General features: G+C 31.9%; 1 protein-coding gene across 1 annotated transcript in view; it reads right to left on the bottom strand.

Moving 5' to 3' along the window:
- The window catches only part of LOC113514214 (lateral signaling target protein 2 homolog), a 45,487-nt gene extending 26,454 nt beyond the window's left edge, over positions 1–19,033 (bottom strand). The window contains exon 1 of the mRNA XM_026898229.3: positions 18,809–19,033. Coding sequence (XP_026754030.2) covers positions 18,809–18,871 — 63 coding nt within the window. The 5' untranslated portion in view covers positions 18,872–19,033. The remainder of the gene's footprint in view (positions 1–18,808) is intronic.
- Positions 19,034–19,351: the final 318 nt, after the last annotated feature.

Below are 19,351 nucleotides of genomic sequence, written 5' to 3'. Positions count from 1 at the left end.
TTGTGATGTCACACTGCTGGGCAAAAGTCCCTTTCCCTCACCCAATTGCTACCCACCACTGCCAGTTCCCCCCACGGCCAAGACGTATCAGTCCTTATGGAACCGGTCGAGATAATTTCTCTTTGGCATACATGGTCTTCCGCGACTTCCTTTTGGATTTGTAGGGAACCAACGTATGCCGTATGCTCCTGACATACAATGAGCCACCCTTTCCTTTTCCATGGGTGTCGTAAGAGACGACTAAGGAAACTTTATGGTCCCTTAGCCGTCTCATACGACGACGGAGAGATGGGCAGCAGCTTCCCTCTTAAAACGTCGTGTAACTATTAGCAAAATTCCCAACGGTAAACTGTCATAAGAAACGCTCCCGTTACTTTAGCAATCATCGGGGGAGGCCTACGTTCGGCAATAGATATATAACGACTGAAATGATGATGAAGATATGCATATTTTTCCCACCTACCGTTTGGCAAGCGATGTGACACACAATCGTACCAATCGCTTGGCTCTCAAGCTATGATCTTGTGTTTGGAGGACATAGGCAACGAACATCTGGAAGAACAACTCTGAACACCCAGAATTGACCCGACCGAGATTCGAATCCGGAACCTCATTAAGCAAAGCAATGTACCGTTGCACCAGAGGTCGTCATGTAGCTACTTTTTGTACTGCATCAGCAATTTTGTAGAAGAACACAGTGTTGTGTTTCGGATCTTGTCGATTAACTTTAATTTCAATATACTGTGCCTCATTGCCTTTTGGCAAACCTTGTAATGGTACCTAATAAAATACTTAATATCTTAGTTATAAAATCGCAAGAAGGATTTCTAGATCATGAGACGCTGCATACATCTCGAGTTTCAGATTTTCAGCTTGTAGATAAACAACTTAAAATTTTCAAATATAGTATATAAATTTTTAGATTAGTAATTTTTTACCACGCACCGCAAAAATTCTCAAACGAAAGCAATATCTTTGTAAATTAATACTCGTACTTTACTCTGCAAAAAAAAAACACTACAATCGTAAGAAAATTAATCTGAAATCAATATGGAAGGAAACCGTCAAAATTGCAGGATGATTTTTTAAAGTAAATCGTTCGAAAACAACAAAGATTACATTAGAACTTTACACGAAATTGTAGACATTCTAATTTCCAAAGTTTCCTAAAAATGGCTCGAATACACCTAATTAGATGTTATGAAATTCTAGTTACGAAACGAATAAGGCAGTTCACATAGAGATGACATCACGCTAAATCCACCTTGAGTTTCATTTTAAGTCTGGCTAAATCAGTCTATAAATTAGATAAGACAAGTCATGAAGCAAGTAATCTTAAAAGTCTTTGGCTCTCAGTACGTTCCCTGTCAAACCCAAACATATGAGAAGAAAGTCCAATAAACCAGTACAAAGCATAGGCTAGGGTATAATCTGGCAAGGGTAATAATAGTAGACGATATTTTGCTCATATATGGAGACTTGAGTCCAGCAATAGCTATATAGCAGTGTGTTATTTCTTTTTTTATTACAATGTCCTTACAAGATAAATTTTAAGTCAACAAGGTGCAACAAACAACATATCTACTCCTATTTTAAGTACTATAATAGAAAGAGTATAACTATAACAAATTTAATTATTTTTGTTACCAACTATCACTTTCATACCATAGCAACCTATTATCGATCCACTACTGGGTACTCCTCTCTCTATATATATAGGTATATATAGCCTCTTTCCATAAAGGGATATAGTCCTATTACTACATAGACTGTGTGGGCCAGGGTTTTATTTCGGATTTTGCTTATCTTGTACTACAGTGTATTGTGCTTTGTTCCCAAAATTGCCTCTTACGATATCCTGGATATTCCCAGGATAAAAGTAGAATCAATGGTGATGATATAATATATTATTAGATATTCCGTTACATTTACACACCATTTAGGGGGCATCCATTAATTACGTGAGCTCAGAATAGGGGGGAGGGGTCTAATGAATTCTCACCAAATCTCATTTAAACCCCTCGGTTTAAAGGGGGGGATAATCAGAAATCTCACGTCATCTTCAAAAAATATAAAATATTAAAGATATTACTAAAATATTAAAGATAAACGTAGACGTTTCCAGTGATTGTCTTCCTGCACTACTAGAAATCCCAGATGATATGTGTCCAAATATTTCGATTGAAAAAATACACGAGTCTCCATGGATTGAGTAAAAATTTAAAAGAAAGTGTTGTTTTTATGTTTTTACTTTGAATTTTATTTAATTTAAATAAATTAAATATAGTATACCTGAACGATTTATTATTTTCCCGAATAATAAATATAAATTAAGGTTAAAATATTTTTTGCGTCAGTCTCACATAAGGGGTGGGAGGGGGGTCAAGGCAAATCTCACTAAATCTCACCTAAGGGGGGGGAGGAGTCTAAACTGATCGAAAAAGAGCTCACGTAATTAATGGATGCCCCCTTAATCAACACAAAATGAATATTGACAAATGAACAATATTTGTCGCAATGTATAAAGTATAACAAAGGAATCGGTTTAAAAGAGCAAGCAATTATTATTTGACTACAACATAATAAACTCAATGTTTCTATCACTATAATATAACGATCCAAATAATATAACACAAAAAAAAAAACTGAATATAATCGATAAGCGAACAATTTTGAACCGCTATGTACTGTAACAAAGGAATCAGAGCAAGGGAGCAAACGATCGTAATTCCAATGCAATATGGACTCAATTTTTACAGCCCACTGACCTATTTTAGGCGTGAATCAACAAAACGCTAATGATTGTCGCCGAAGACTTGTTTACCTTATTATTATAAGTAAACTATTTAACAGCAGTTCTCTAAATTGCAAAATGTTGAATCACTTATTATAATACATTTTATAAGGATAATAACGATGTTTTATTTAAATGGGAAAGGTCTCTCATATGTATTATTTAAATCCACGAAAACGAATCTCCAGGATTTATTATGTAGATTAAAAGCATTGACGTCAAAGTTCACATTACCGACCAAAAATTATTGAATAACTTAATTTGGGGCTTTCGTCATTGATGTATTATTGAAATTTTGGATATTCCTTACTCAATAATGCTTAAACGGATCATGTTAATCAAATTCACGTGGTCAGTGTTACAAATACAGCTACACGTAACGATGATGAAAAACTATTTGTTTTATAATAACATATACCAGAAAAGAAGTAAAGAGTTTATTTATTAACTTTTTTTTACTATATACGAGGTCGACATGATCTACAATAAACTTCGCCTCAATATCTATAGTATATAATTTAATATACACAAAAATATCAATGCTTTAAGTTCTTCCAATATTATAAATTCGTTTTTGTTTTAGGTTTGAAGTATACCATATTTCTATATTTAAGTACACTTCCTCTACTTTCCTGCATACATCATTACATCTTTATCATAGTCGTATGTTATTAATTTACTGATGCCCCAATTCGTCCCAATATTTTTAATTTTTCCCCTATATTAAAGTCATTACCATTACATTAGATACCTATAACACCATACTGTTTGTATGAAATACTTTCTGTAATAAATCTAACTCAGAGCAAGACAATACAAAGGTACTAGTAATTAATGATTTCCATCCGCAAAAACAATTTCAAATTCAATTACGACAGATGAAGATAAAAATAGATCAGTTAGCCCATTCTTGAGGAATCAAAGGTTTTGCAAAAAAAGGCAACCTAAAACCAGCGAAACAACTTGCAAAGCCAACAGAGAGAAAGATGTGCGAGAATCGAAAGCTAAGAAATGAACACGTTGCTTTTAAGAGAATATAGATTCGTAACGAAGTGCACAAGTATTAACCACGATTATTTCCAGAGGAACAGCGTGGAGGTTGTCAAAATTGGGCATATTGCTAGCAATGGAGCCATTAGATCCCATCACTAAGAATCTTTTTCCTCCATCATCAAATCAGTTTAGAAACGCCAACAATATTACAAAAATTTTAATTATAAAGAAGTGCATTAATGAGATGCACCCTATATTTAAAGTCACATAAAACAGAAGTACCTATCATAGACAAAGATGCAGCTACAAAATAAACAATAAGTAGACATAATATTTTACTTCACAAGATATTACTTATAAACAAACGTACATTGTACATTAGGCCGAAGCCGTTAGCCATCGGAACAGCCCAACGATACCTACTCAATTTTGCAACGGTTTTACAAGTCAAGGAAAACAAGGCAACTGAGTTTCCTTATACCAACCAGGTAAATACAAATCCTGACTAAAATGAACGTTGACTTAGGATGCACTGATGACATTTGTGTGTGACTTACTGCGCGTATTTATATTACTTTTTCCATACAATAAAGTAAGTTAAAACAACATTTATTTATTTAAATAACTTCAATGCCAGAAAGCAAATATGGTACAATAGGCGAACTTAATGGTAATACTGGTATAGAATCCTTCTAAGATTTTCTACCAGTAAACCTTTGGGATAAACAATGAATCATGAACGCGGTAGTTCATTATTAGGATAGGTAAATATAATAGCACTTGCTGGCTAATGTATTCCTATGTACAATAAATAATGTATACTTAATAAGTGTAATATAAAAATTGTAATAACATAAAATGATGAATATAATATACATACATAAATATATTGCTAATGTATATACATAGCAGCATACATTAATATAGCAAAAGTAAACTATGGATAACGATGTTGATTTTACAATAATTAACATATTTCTTATGTACTCTTGATATGATTTTATAATAATTGTACAAATAGTACACATACAAATATCATGTAATTACTAAAGTACTACTGTTATCGAACTTTTCGGCTCCATGTCTGTAGGTATGAGTCGATCACAATGTGTTCCATGCCTCTAACGGTTAATTCAACCATCAGCGGGCGTATCCTCTTCTAATTTTTATTAAAAATAAACTTAATTTTGTATTGGACAGTACATTGATGTCTTAAATTTAAGAAGAACAAACAATATAACGTATATGTTTACTAAAAAATAAATAAAGTAAATTAATCAAAACATTTTCAACCTTATTAATCAAATAACAAAATAGTAATTAACGAATTGCTATCTAAAAAAACACATACAACATTAACCTAGACCTAGACACTACTTACCTACCAATGGAACGTTTTTGTTCGTTACTATACGCGAGTAGGTATGACTCATCAAGTAGGTAATCCAATTAAATCTTGTTAGACAACTATTTAAAATTAAATACAGTAGAATGTAAACAACATTGTTATTAAATACTAACATCCTAACAGTTTCGCCCACAACTTCGTGCGTGGATACTAAATATTTTTTTTACGCCATCGATTGTCAAATGGAATATCAACTCTATGGCTCGAAATAAAGGAAATCATGGTAGATGCCTTAATTTAAAATCGGCTTAAATAGCAATCAAATGTATTATGCACGTAGCAAGTGTGATGGAAAAAGTCAAAGGCTACTTTTTATTACGATCACGCAAATAAAATTGCTAATAAAAACTAGTAATAAATAATGAACTAATACAAATACTTTTTTAGTTTATCTATTTGTTTAGTTTATGCAGCGCTGATATTTGGATAAAAAACAGGCCAAAGTATGTGCCAAGTACAGAAAAACAAATTTGTTTCTCTATACAATCGTGCCTACATCTTTAAACTTTCACTAGGTATTTGGTATCTGTACGCCGAATTACAAATAGTCTGCCAAATTGCATATATTTTTTTTTTAAATTGTTTACTACTGGTGAACGTTTGCAACACCAGGGGTGTCACGCCCGCATTGCCAAACCTTAATAAACCTTATTACGTCATATAGAAGAACCCCATGCTGCAATACCCATAAAAACCTTAGCAGAAAATTAATCTACGACCACGACCACGACGTTTGCGAGAAGAAATAATATATAAGCGATTACATATACTAACTTCAAGTTTTTTTATACCACAAAGGTGGCAAACAAGCATATAGCCCATCTGATGTTAAACGATCACTGTAGCCTATGGACGCCTGCAACACGGGCGGTAATAGGGGTGCAATAGAGGTGAGAGACATGCGCGGTGCCGACCCTGAAGAAACCTTAATATAACTTTTTTGAAGAACTCCATACTATAATCTCTAGAGAAAAACTCGGCAGGGAGCTCATTCCAAAGTCTAAGCGTTCGTGGGAGAAAAATTCTATGAAACTGCACTCACTTCAAACTAAGATAAAGCTTGCTTTCCTAATATATCATTACAATAAAATACCCATAGACCTACTTCAATTTAACTATATTAGTTTTACAAATAAGAACAATAAAACTCTCAAGTGTAACCTGACCGTGGGTAATGAATCACCATATAATTATAATATATGTAGAGTTATTACTATGCCTTGAATGCAAAACGTTATCTCTATGGAATTCTCAACGTCTCACTCTACAATGGTATTCGCACTCAGCATGAACGGACCGACTGTGATATGATGTTTAGAATTCATAATGAATGTTGTAAATTAAAATAAGATAGGCATGGACTTTTGACAATAAACAAAAAATCAGTCAAAAGATTTTTGTCAAAGGAATGACTGACAAATTTTTTGATAAAAACTTTTTTTTCTATTAAATCAGAATGCATAATTTATACGGTATAACCTAGACTACCGATAAACACAACGTGAGAGCAAAGTTGAATATTTGTGAATGCAATTGAGTAACTAAAGAATGCTCCTAGTTCTATATTCGCACATCTATATATCTATTTATTTATTTATTTATACTTTATTGACCACATTACAAAAAAAAATGTCTGGTACAAAAGGCGGACTTAATACTATATAGCATTCTCTCCCAGTCAACCTTTCTATAAATATAATAAAATTGTAAACGAGTTATCTGTAAATTAAATACGAGTATATAATAAAAAAAGAAAAAAATTTATAGAAGTACTTATGTTACCGAAGCTAAAAAAAATGTTTTTAGAATTTCGTCTGTTGATTTGTCCAAGTATTTGCAAACGCTAATCTTAAAAACGGCTCAACCGAATTGTATGCAGTTTTTACTGACTATTGAGGCAAACTTCCCGTAACATAGTGTTAGTTTTATTCCAATTGATTTACAAATAAAAAGCTAACTGAAATATCACATCCTATTCTAAAAAAGCGCTACAATTTTAAAATATCATCATCATCATTTTAGCTATTCATAGGTGTCCCCCCCCCCCCCATAGACTGCCATAAGAAATAATATCACCCTCAACGAAAGTCCACGCGAACATAGACGCAATAACAGCTAATTTACATTAAAAGAAATAAAAAATAGTTTAAAAAAAGACAAAGATAGTCTCGCTCCATCTAAATCCAGCTAAGACGCGTCGCGTACGTCACCAACTAAATTATTATTTTTTTATTTTATTTGTTCTATAGATACGAAGGTACAACATGCTTATACATAACACAGATACAACACAAAATAATATTTTCATTGCATTAATCGTAGGAAGCAACGTTATCAAGGACTAAAGTATAATGGGCAGTCGGTCGGTCGGGACTCTTCGAGACAGACTTTAATGTTCTGTATGCATTACCAATCATATGACAGTGACCTTAGTTTAAACTGGATATAACCAGACAGAAATTTGTTATGATCACACAAAATACTCGTATAGATACTAGCACAATGAGGTGTTTTATTTTATTATATACCTAGCGGCCCGTCCTGGCTTCGCACAGGTGGACATTTTTACATTTTAAAAAGTGGCCATTAAGGCTGCACCCGCGACGGAAGCTTAAAAATAGAGTAACTTCTCCCGTTTTCCCATCATTTCCCTTCACTGTTCTGTTCCTATTGATCGTAGCATGATGAAAAGTATACTATAACCTGTCCAGCAGTATGAAGAATAATTGTACCAAGTTTCGTTAAAATCCGTCGGGTAGTTTTTGTTTCTATAACGAATATAGAGACAGACAGACAGACAGACAAAAATTTTACTGATTGCATTCTTGGCATCAGTATCGGTCATTAATCACACCCTGATAGTTATTTTGGAAATATATTTCATGTACAGAATTGACCTATCTACAGACTTATTATAAGTATAGATAGATATTGTTTCACAAATCCTTTTTATTTCTACAACTAGCAATTTGGTTTTAGCTTCACATGAGTCGATACAATTTTCGAAAACATAATGTAGCGTATATTACTCACTGATAATGTAGCTTTCTATAGACAAAAAAAACTTTTAAAACCAGTTCAGTAGTTTTTGAATATATCCATTACAAACAAACAATCAAATCTTTCCTTTTTATATTATAAATTCGTAAGATGCGACTACGAGAACAAAGCACAATACATCCGTGTAAGAAAAAGAGCACTCGAAATAGTTAATAACACACTATGCTAAGCTAACATGGTAATTTTTTTTTTTGTTCAATGTACTGGGTTTGGATTCCCAAGCACTTGCGGTTGAGCTAACATGGTACTTTAACCATGTTAATATTCTACATTTCGTCACTATCATATCAGCCGTTAACTGTCCACTGCTGAACATAGGCATCCCCTATAAAATAGGATTTATAGGCCACAACTGCGGTTGCCAACCCGCCTACTAAGGCAACCGCAGTTAGGATTTGCTGATGTTTTAAGAGGACGTCCGTAATTTCGTGCACGTGGATTATGGAGATAGAAAATCACTTCTGGATGGTGTATCTAGATAAAAAAAAATACATCATTTTTAAGTTAGACCTTCAGAAACACGACTAGAAAATCGCCTTCAAATTGGTACAGTAATTTTGGCATGAAGCCGGAATAAACATACACACAGACAGACAGGCAAACATTTTTTTTAATTATTATTATTATTTTTTCTATTATACCCCTATTAAAATCTCTTACTTAAATTTTTCTTAAATATCTCCCATATACAGACGGTGTCCAGTACCAATTTTATTTTATTAAAATAACACCTGTCCTAAAGCGAGGCGTCAGTGAGCTCCCTGTAAAAATTTGCCGAGAGATTACAGCATGGTATTCTTCAAAAAGGGTAAAAAAAAATTCTTCAGGATTGACAACGCGCATGTAATGCCTCTGGTATTGCAGTCGTTCATAGGCTACGATAACCGCTTACTATCAGGTAGGTCGTATGCTTGTATACTGCTATAAATATCACTGATATAAAAAATATATATATAAAAGTTATTTTAATAAGTAAATATGCACGACTGTAATACCTGAGAGCGTATTCGTGGTATTATCGTCGCCCACATTTCGCCAAACATATTAGAATGCTACGTGATAGGGGGTGAACATACTACAGATATACGAAGGATAGATGAAGTAAACTAAATATAGGTAGATACCTATCCATTTAGATGTAAAAATTTCCAAGATTACTGCGCACATGTGCTGTGCTGCAATATAAGTGCACCAATAACCGTTTGGCACGTGCGTGCACAATTTCAAACTTATCTCAGGGGAGTTATCTCATAATGGGGATTGGTAATAAAACATAACATCATCATAAAACTAATTCAAAATTATTTTGTTCATGTTTTGTCAATCAAGAAAATTATAATCGTAAAATCATGAAAAATAGGGAAATTGTACACTAAAAAAAAATAAGGAAATGGTACACAAAAAAATTACGAAACAATTTGTAATAATTTGCCTCTAAGACCCACAAAGTATACATCATTATTCTCTAGTTGTATGAAGATCAAAAATAAAATTGTCTATAAATAAATAACCAGATAAACAAATAAGTAGATAACATAATGACTCGAGGCATGTTGTCTTATATTTTTTAAACGTTTTGTGTTTAGAATGTTGGCTTTGAAACTCTCAAGAACGTTCATAAATTTTGCTTTCAGAAGTGTGGCAACGTCGCAATTATTTGTCATTTTTCAAGAATAATAATGAAGACTTTTCAATATTTCTAATACGATTACTTAAAAGTGTTCTGCAGACAAATTTACATGTAAATTAAATGTCCATTTAAATGTGAATTTACAGGATACAGAGGAATAACACCTGAGTCCTCAGGAATGGTAACGCATGGGGGTATCATAGGCGAAACAGTATACTCTGTTATGTTCACGGTATTGCTCATGTATATAGGCGACGGTTATCGCTTTCCATTATGTGACGCGTAAGCTTGTTTGCCATTCTAAGTTTCATAAAAAACAATTAATAAAATAAACATATATATTTACTAAAGTAAATTTAAGCATATAAATTTACTATTAAAAACATTAGACTTCAAACTTTGCTTCGAAATTTTTTAAATATATATATTTTTGCCATTGAAATTGAAATTTTCAGCGACAGCTCAATAAGTATTGCATGATTAACTTTTAAATTAATAGCCAGAGTACTTTCTAAATAATAAATCAAAAACATTGAAAATTATTAATTTGTTTATGAAAATTAATAGATACTTGCGTCGTTGCCACTTTTTGTAATGGACGCTCTAAAATAGATTTCATCATATCTACTAAACCGATCTATCGAAAATAAAATCTGGAACTTATACTAAATATGACATATATAAATTACAAGTAAAAGCAAAACGCACGACCCTGTGCCCTTTACCTACAAAATGTCGTCACGCAAGTACTAACTACCTACCAATAATATTTCTGATAAGCCTAAATTCCGGGTTACTTTTTAATTTTTTTTTTTCTTATACAATAGGCCACGATGGCAGTCCACCTTATAAAAAGTGGTAAAGATCACTCAAAGACATGAACAGCACCATGAAATTCTACAGAATTCACTGTGACGCCCAACATCTATTACCATTTTTGAAGATCAGTAATTTTATTACCACTACCATAACTGCTAGACAACAGAAACAAAATAGAGATACCAAATCAGACGACTTTGTTCACAGTCTTGTAGTAAATTTCCGGTCATTTTGATGGCATAAGCGGACAAATGGACTTCCGTAGTCCTCTACCATATCTAATGCATCATGAAACCTTCACTTTTGTTATACATCCAACGTATTTGTAACTACGACGTATTGTGATGCATAACCCGATAGGAGTTATGTGTCATCAGTGGCTATTTACAATGTTATTTAGGGTTGCCGACGTTGAGAAGACTTATTTTGAGATTATTTTTCAATTGTATATTTTATTTTTTGTTATAATATTTTTATCAAGATCGTACAGTAGTTCAATTAAAACAATATACCAGCCAAACAAGATATTTCTTTAATGCCAATCCCAAACCGATTTCGATCAATTTCGAGTTATTTGTTCAACCGTGATTAATTTAAACAGATAGATGGGCTGAAGTATTAGAATTTCAAAAACATGACGGTGTGGTGCGGAATGCCCTCATGTTGATTAACATAATGTCAAGGAAAAACATTGCGTACAAACGTAAATAATAACACATTTTTACACAAAAACATTTTCCTTAAAGGGATTTACAGAAATGTCCGTTACATTGGATACATTTGGATTAATTTGTGGATTTTCTTTAATTATAAGGCTACTGATTATTCATATAATAAAACAATAATAAGACAATATTTCGAAAAGAAAAGTTTACTACTTACTACAAATTTATATTTTTTTATTATTATACTCATCTAGGAAGAACCTCAAGACTAAAATATTCTACTCTGAAGTTATGTCACCTATTTGACATCACCAACTAGTTGTGTAGGTTTGATTTAGTAAATATGCCAATAATGTAGTCTATTACACAAAATATAATGATTTATTTTGCAAACTCATAAAAATATTTAATATAAAACTATAAAATTAATTATTAGAAAGTGAGGATGACAACCCTGACACTAATTACAATGTCAATAGAATTGTTTCGAAACATTTCTATTCGTTATTTACATTGTTAAATGTGTTATCAATATGTAACGGAACAGAATGGTCAAACGCGGTGATTAACCGCCTGACTGGAAGTTGTACTAATTATGAACACAGCTACACCATAGTTTGCTACACTAATGACCCGATGGAGCGCTCGCCCAGGTTGACTGCGCCCAAATTCACTCAAGTCCTGTACCAAAATGGAACGAGTGAGAAACGAATGAACAAATTAAAACCTTATTGGCTTAGATCAGCCCACTTTTTCATAAAAACGTCAAACCTTTTATAAATCTATTGTAGCTAATGAACTGTTTTGCTCTTCCTTTTGAGTTAATATCACAATTTGAATGAAAGTTACAAAATAGTGCAATAGTTAAAATAGATTTATAGAAGCTTTTAGTTTTTATGTATAGGGAAGTTAGTTTCATGTGATCATATTTTGATGCATAAATACATTGATTGTGTAAGATTTCAAGTTCAATCTGTCAATCTAGTGATTACCTCGTAGTAACCACCAACTGCCTAGTCAAACGACTAGGCAATGAATCATAATAGACTATGTACAAGGTATCTTAATTCAAGAACTAAGATACTATTATCTCAACCAACATGAAGTTTAGTTTTACTAGCAAAAGGTCTCAGTTGTTTTTTTTAATAAAACAGCCTATGTTACTCGCTGGTAATGTAGTTTTCTATAAGTGAAAGAATTTTAAAATCGGTTTCGACAAATTGCTTAAAGGGGAAAAGTATTGTTAGTAATAGGTCAAACAGATTCAGAGAATCAGGTTGACCTCCACACGGTTCCCATGGAAACCATCGTAGACAATTAGAGTCGAATATGTCACCAATTGACCTGCATCATCGTCATCTAACATCCCTCACTAGTGCCACGCCAGCTTATACGGACAGAGCAAGAAAGATTACTATTTCATTATTCCCTTAAAAAAACGGCAAATAGCTTTCGTAATAAACATTTATCTAACCTTCGAATAACACCGAAACATCATACTATTCGCAAACTCATACTATGTCGACCTTACTCAGCTTCACAGTACTTCACACACAATAACCCCAGAGTTAATACAAGGAATTTCATTTTTCTATCTCGCACAATGAACAAAAGATAACATTCCGTGAATAATGAAATGTTTTATTTTTATGATGACTAAATATTATTATTTATTATTATAGAATGCAACTTTTAACCAACTTCAGTGAATGCGGTACAGTTTTCAATTCCTTTTTTTTAATAAAACCGACTTATTCTCGATGGTCCTAAACTAGTTTGTTAATACAAAAATTGTCCACTTCTCCACTTTCATTTTGTCTGTATTTTCTGTGTGTGTATCTTGTGCAATTATATCACCAATTCCGATCTGAACCGATTTAGACAATATTTTTTGTATTCGATAAGATTAATACCGTCATGTTGGTCAGATTGTAACTTTTTATATATGGAACATCGTATTTGAAACAAAGCAAAATCTGACACATGGTCTCGCGTTCTAAATTCAAATATTGTAATTTCAATGTGCCTACAAAACATCTCGTCATGCCTCAGTGCGTTCTATTCGTTTTAAAATAAGAACAGCAATATTACTAACCAATATTAATTTTGTCGTGGATGAAGTCACTGTTTTTTTAGGTACTAAATTTTCACACAATCAGAAAATTCTATTTTTTTATTATTATTATAGATTTCCATGTATTTAGATTTCATTAAAATGTTTTCAAGCTAATCACGTCTATATTAAACAAAAATTTATAGAGTAAGAGAAGAACAACTGAGGATTCTTTCCTAAGTCGAAATTGATCAAGCAACACATTATCAGTCAATTTACAAAAATAATTAAAGAATTTTTAATATTTCTAAATAATGAATTATGTATTTGAAAAATACAAACTATCATAAAGAATTGAAACTTTAATCATGCAATGACGATTCTACCGATTGTTGCACAATAGGACATCCATTGGACACTTTTTACCCTGGTCAACTAATGCCTCGACCACACGAACGAAAACGCTAGTTCAATTAATATGAAATAAAAAAATTCGTAATGACATAACAAACTTATAATGTTACTGAACAACGATAACGGAACTAAACTGATGAACAATAGGCATTAACATGCAACAAACCAGCCAAGTGCGAGTCGGACGCGCCTATGAAGAATTCCATATAGTGAAAAATTAAACAAGATCACTTTTCTTATTGTAATTTTAAAAAAACATCTTTCACGTTTAATTTACAGTAAAAATTATTTTTACAAACTTTCATAATATAATAGGATTCTAAGATGAATTAACTAGAGAAATTAATTGTTTATTGCTATCAGTATTATATTTGTTAACAACGCGACTTGCTCATATTTTGCCGATCATAATCATCACTACATAGTATAAAACAAAATCGCTTCCCGTCTTTCTGTCCCTAGGTATGCTTAGATCTTTAAAAATACGCAATGAATTTTGATGCGGTTTTTTTTTATTAGTGATTCAAGAGGAAGGTTTATATATAAAATACATGCATAATATAGTAGAGAAACACTGATAATTTTATGAGATTTTTAATGTGATGTGATGTAATGTGCACCCGTGCGAAGCCGGGACGGTCGGGACCGTCGCTTGTAGCGAATATAGGCCACTTATATCGTGATACTCTCTAATTAATTCACGCAAGATACGCCACGGGTCACAACCAGTATTATTATATAAGAGTACCAATGGCCATTTTTTATCCTATTATTATTTAATAACACAAACTACGCCAGGGTTATAACTAGTCTATATTAATATTATAAAGAAGAACGATTATTTGTTTATAATGCATAAACTCCAAAACTATTCAATCGATATAAATAAATCTTTCATCTATAGAAAACTCGATTATCTGCGGATATATATATATATATATATATATATATATATATATATATATATATATAATAGACGAAGAATAAACATCTATCACTCAAAAATGGTGACAAATTCACTTCTCTCTAATACCTCCAATATATACCTAGTATATATTAAATACTATTTTACTTTTCATTTAATATTAAAAATAAATTGAGAATCAGGATATTTTTTGTATATTCTATAAAATTTTGTCTGTGTTAGAAGATATGCTGAAATTCAAAATGTACATAACTCATTTTTAATGATACTATAAAACACTAAGAAAACCATTAGAATATCTAAACCAGTAGATTTGTGGAACCCTAGCGAATTAAGTTTATTGAATGGCGTTCGCGAAACATTTGGCAGTGCGACCGAGTTTCTTGTGCTATTGGGAAAGCGGTGAAAAAAAAAGTGAAAGTGCGTGAATGAGACAAGTATACACTATAGTACCTACGCAATCGACAAGGACACAAAGCATTAACCGATAAGGTTATATTTAAGTCTCGATAGGTATAAACGTTCTAAAATCATCAATTAAAAGTAACGCTGTTCTACACGCCTTAAAATTGCAAACAAACCAATCTGATAGGAAATGGTGACTATCACATTGACATAAACAATGAACTGTAAAATGAGGGGGGAGACAAGGATTGTTAGTATTGTTGTAATGAGGAAGTTCTTTTCTATTGCTAGCAATATATCCTGTCAACTTTCATGAGTTCCCCCTGGAAACCACCAGGAATCATAATATGCTAAGTAACCTGACCTGACTCTATTCTAATTGCACAGCCGGAATAACTTAAACCATTTAAAAAAATGCAATGATACCCACTCCGAATGTATTGTCATTCCTGTGAACTAAGATATTATACTTACATTTCTAGTAATTTTAAATACTAGATCTTGTCAAACTAAATTAGACACTATCATAAAAAAAACAATTACATAGAATTAAATAAATAAACAATTAGCATTGTTTAAGTGGAAATACACTGTCAACTTACATTATTATAAATATTATCATTGATAATGTTATCAGTTAGCATTATTAGGCACCCAATGTGAAAGACTGTCCTCATAATTATCTACTAAAGTAGACTACTTAGTATAACTACTTAGTATATGTGCTACATAATTAAGATTGTGTTCCACAAAAAAAAAAAATTACTTTAATTGTGGCAAAAGAAGTTATTTGAATTTAAAAACCAAACTTCTGAACCAATTTTGACCCTATTGGACCAATCTGTAAATATATTAAATAAAAAAGTCTTCAACTTGGTTAACAACTTATAAAGTTATGAGTATATGGTAAACATAAAAAAAATACAATTGAAATGAGAATTCCTTCTTTTTGAAGTCGGTTGAAAATTTTATTTCAATGGTTATCATTATACTTATAAAAATACATAAATACATACCATGTTGTGGAAGGCAGGGAATGGCTAAATCAATAGTGAAATGGAATAGTAACCACATCTTTATTATATGTATACATTGCAACCAGTGAGTTAAGAGTTAGATCTGAAGATCTAACTCTTACTGTTATGAATTCACCATAATGAGTACTGAACAAAGTTTAATCACATAGGGTATATTGCTAGCAATGGGGCTACCAATTCCTGTTATTATTTACAATTCTTTCCCGTCTAAAATGGGATCTCGGCACACTACACAAATAGAAAAGAATATTCACAACTAAAAAGTGTATACAATGCCACCTGCCAGTTGGTAATATGTTAATATCCCTCTCTTATTGAGAAAGATATACAATATGCCCAGCTGTGGGATATTAATGAGGTATTATATATATTAGATTTTATATACACATCACACCACAATCAATGGTGCATATGATTGAACAACTAAATATTTATCATGTATAAGTAAAAAATGCTATCAAGTCATGAATTGACAACATTAATTATAATTAGGTATATGGTATGTGTGTTGCTGTCTGTGTATGTGTGTACTGTATATTCATACTGCATAATATATTTGTATAGGGGGGAAAGGGATTGTTAGTAATAGAGACTGAGAATCCTATTGCTAGCAATATACCCAACCAGGTTGACCTCCTTGCGGTTCTCCCTGGAAACTATCATGGTTAATTCCTGATGAATTCATCATGATGGGCTAACTGGCCTGTTTTCATTCTCATTGATCACCCTTCACTGGTGCTCCGCCAGCGTATACCATTAGCACAGGCTACCATACTATTTTCATCCATCAAAAAAAAAATATATATTTGTATATTCATTATATGTGTTAGAATATTTAGAGAGCCTCATCACCTCTTGTGAGAATAAAATAGGTACACTCTCAATATCTGACTCATTTTTGGCCAATATAATTATTTTCCTATATTAACTTTTAGACTTTTGCACTGCATGTTTTATAGCTTATAAGAAACCAGAATAAACACAATCATTTCGGTAAACTAATAGTTCATGAAAATTATCGCAATGTCTCGACCAAATCACACCAGTTAATTACTTTTCATTGATTTATCTATTATTTACATCTATACCCTACAGTATTCCGCTAATTTCAACCTATCAATGTAGGATTTTAATTTTCTCTTGCACAATACAATTTATTCTCTCAGTCAACATCTCATAAATGATGCATAATGCATTATAATTCTTACTCCATAATCACATGCACAATCCTTCAATATCATTATCAAATTTTTTGTTATAAATCAGAATGAAGTTTCTTATAACTGAATAAACATAATTTAAAAATATCATTTAAATTGTTTAAAAAATAAAAACCCCACATGTATCAAATATCACATAACAATTAACAGCAAAAATGCCATGTGGTCCTAGCATAGAATGGGCTATTCCATCCATTACCGTGGATGTCATAAGAGACCTCTTAGAAGATCACCAAAGCCAAACTGTAGTTGCCAACCTATCTAGCAAGCTTAAGGACTACTGGCAAAACCCCTTAATAGGGGGAGGCCTATGTTCAGCAATAAACAGTTAACGGCTAATATGATGATGAAACAAATAACATGTCCATATGTTAATATTTTGTCGAATATTATACAGTCAAACATGGCAGAAGCCTTCTGCTTACACTTAGATTAATTTGATTTCTTAGTGGTGTTTCCGTTATTGAAGAATCTGTCAGAAGTTCAAATAAAATTTTTTAGTGTCAGCTAGATTAGAACCCACATCCTCTAGGATCTATACTCTAGTCTATATAGTATACTACTAAGCCATAAGTCATACCACACTCACATTGTTTTTAATGAAGTTCTAACCTGAACTATACCTAAATGCCTTTAGCATAAAAATAAGGACATTATTCAGATTGGTGAGTACCAGGTATACAAAAATTATTTACAAGATCTATTTCTATAGTGACTAATAATAAGACTAAGACACTGATATTAATTTTCCTCTATTATAAATGTATAATAATAAAAATAGAACATGGAATATATCTCATTTACCGCAAGTTACTCTATAGACTGATAACTTAACAACAAAAGGCAAACTTGTCTCTAATAAATTGACCATACAATTTTCTAATTTCAAATCTTAAACTCTGGATACACTCCTATTTTCAAAAAAATACATTTAAACATAAAATAATTCCATCGCGCAATGTAGCTTGATACATAATCTTAACAATTTATATTTATGAATTGTAAATAATACACGTAAATCTTCCACACATGTCATCAAACAAGCACTTTAGGTAATGACGTAAGGGCATACAATTAACGATTCACAAAGATTTCAATCTGTTGCTAGGCTATTAAATTAAATTAAACGCGTGTATAATGCAAATTCGCTATCAACCCAATAACTATAAATAAAGAAAAATAAATAGAAACAAGTCTGAATCATCCCAATATGGACCAACAAAGAACTACCAATTAAATAGAAGTAAATTCGTCCAGAAACAATATAGTATACATAAATACTAACAAAAAGATCAAGATATAACAATCAATTAGAGAGTCCTAACACAAATACTGCTGTAAATGCGCCACAAAGGAAATTGCGATAGAAAATTGTTTTGACATACCTTTGGTTTATAAAACCATTTTCTAAGAGACTCCATTGGACCACTTTTGTATAACAGCCTCATATGAACTGATTATAGCACAATCACACACATTATAAAACTGCAATAGCACCAAAAATCACTATTTAACTACGAACAGAACAATATTTTCGCCAATATTTACGTCAAATAACACAAACGGCAGACATGTTTCCATTCCACAAATCGCGTTTCACAATGAATGAATGATTGACACACTGACTGAGAGAATTTATTATTTGAGTGAATGATTCGAGAATGAACAAAAATGAAAGAATGATTACAAGAACGAATGATTAAGAAAAAATTCGGATACACATGCAAAATATTGTCAATAATAAGTAACATTTAAAAAAAAATTGTAACTATAGTCTATATTTAGAATTTTAGGAATAATAATTTTTATGAAGATTTTAAAACATAAATTGGTCAGTATAAAAAGTGATCTTCTAACACAAGTCACACTGTGTTGTCTTCGTTGTTGTAAAAAATCTGTATAGATGGCACTATTGATTAATGTTTTTG

The sequence above is a fragment of the Galleria mellonella genome, unplaced genomic scaffold, assembly GCF_026898425.1.
Source record: "Galleria mellonella isolate WM207_F2 unplaced genomic scaffold, CSIRO_AGI_GalMel_v1 utg35, whole genome shotgun sequence".
Classification (NCBI taxonomy): Eukaryota; Metazoa; Arthropoda; class Insecta; order Lepidoptera; family Pyralidae; genus Galleria; species Galleria mellonella.
Note: the sequence above shows the minus strand (reverse complement) of the source record. Positions and strands in the feature narration are given on the sequence as shown.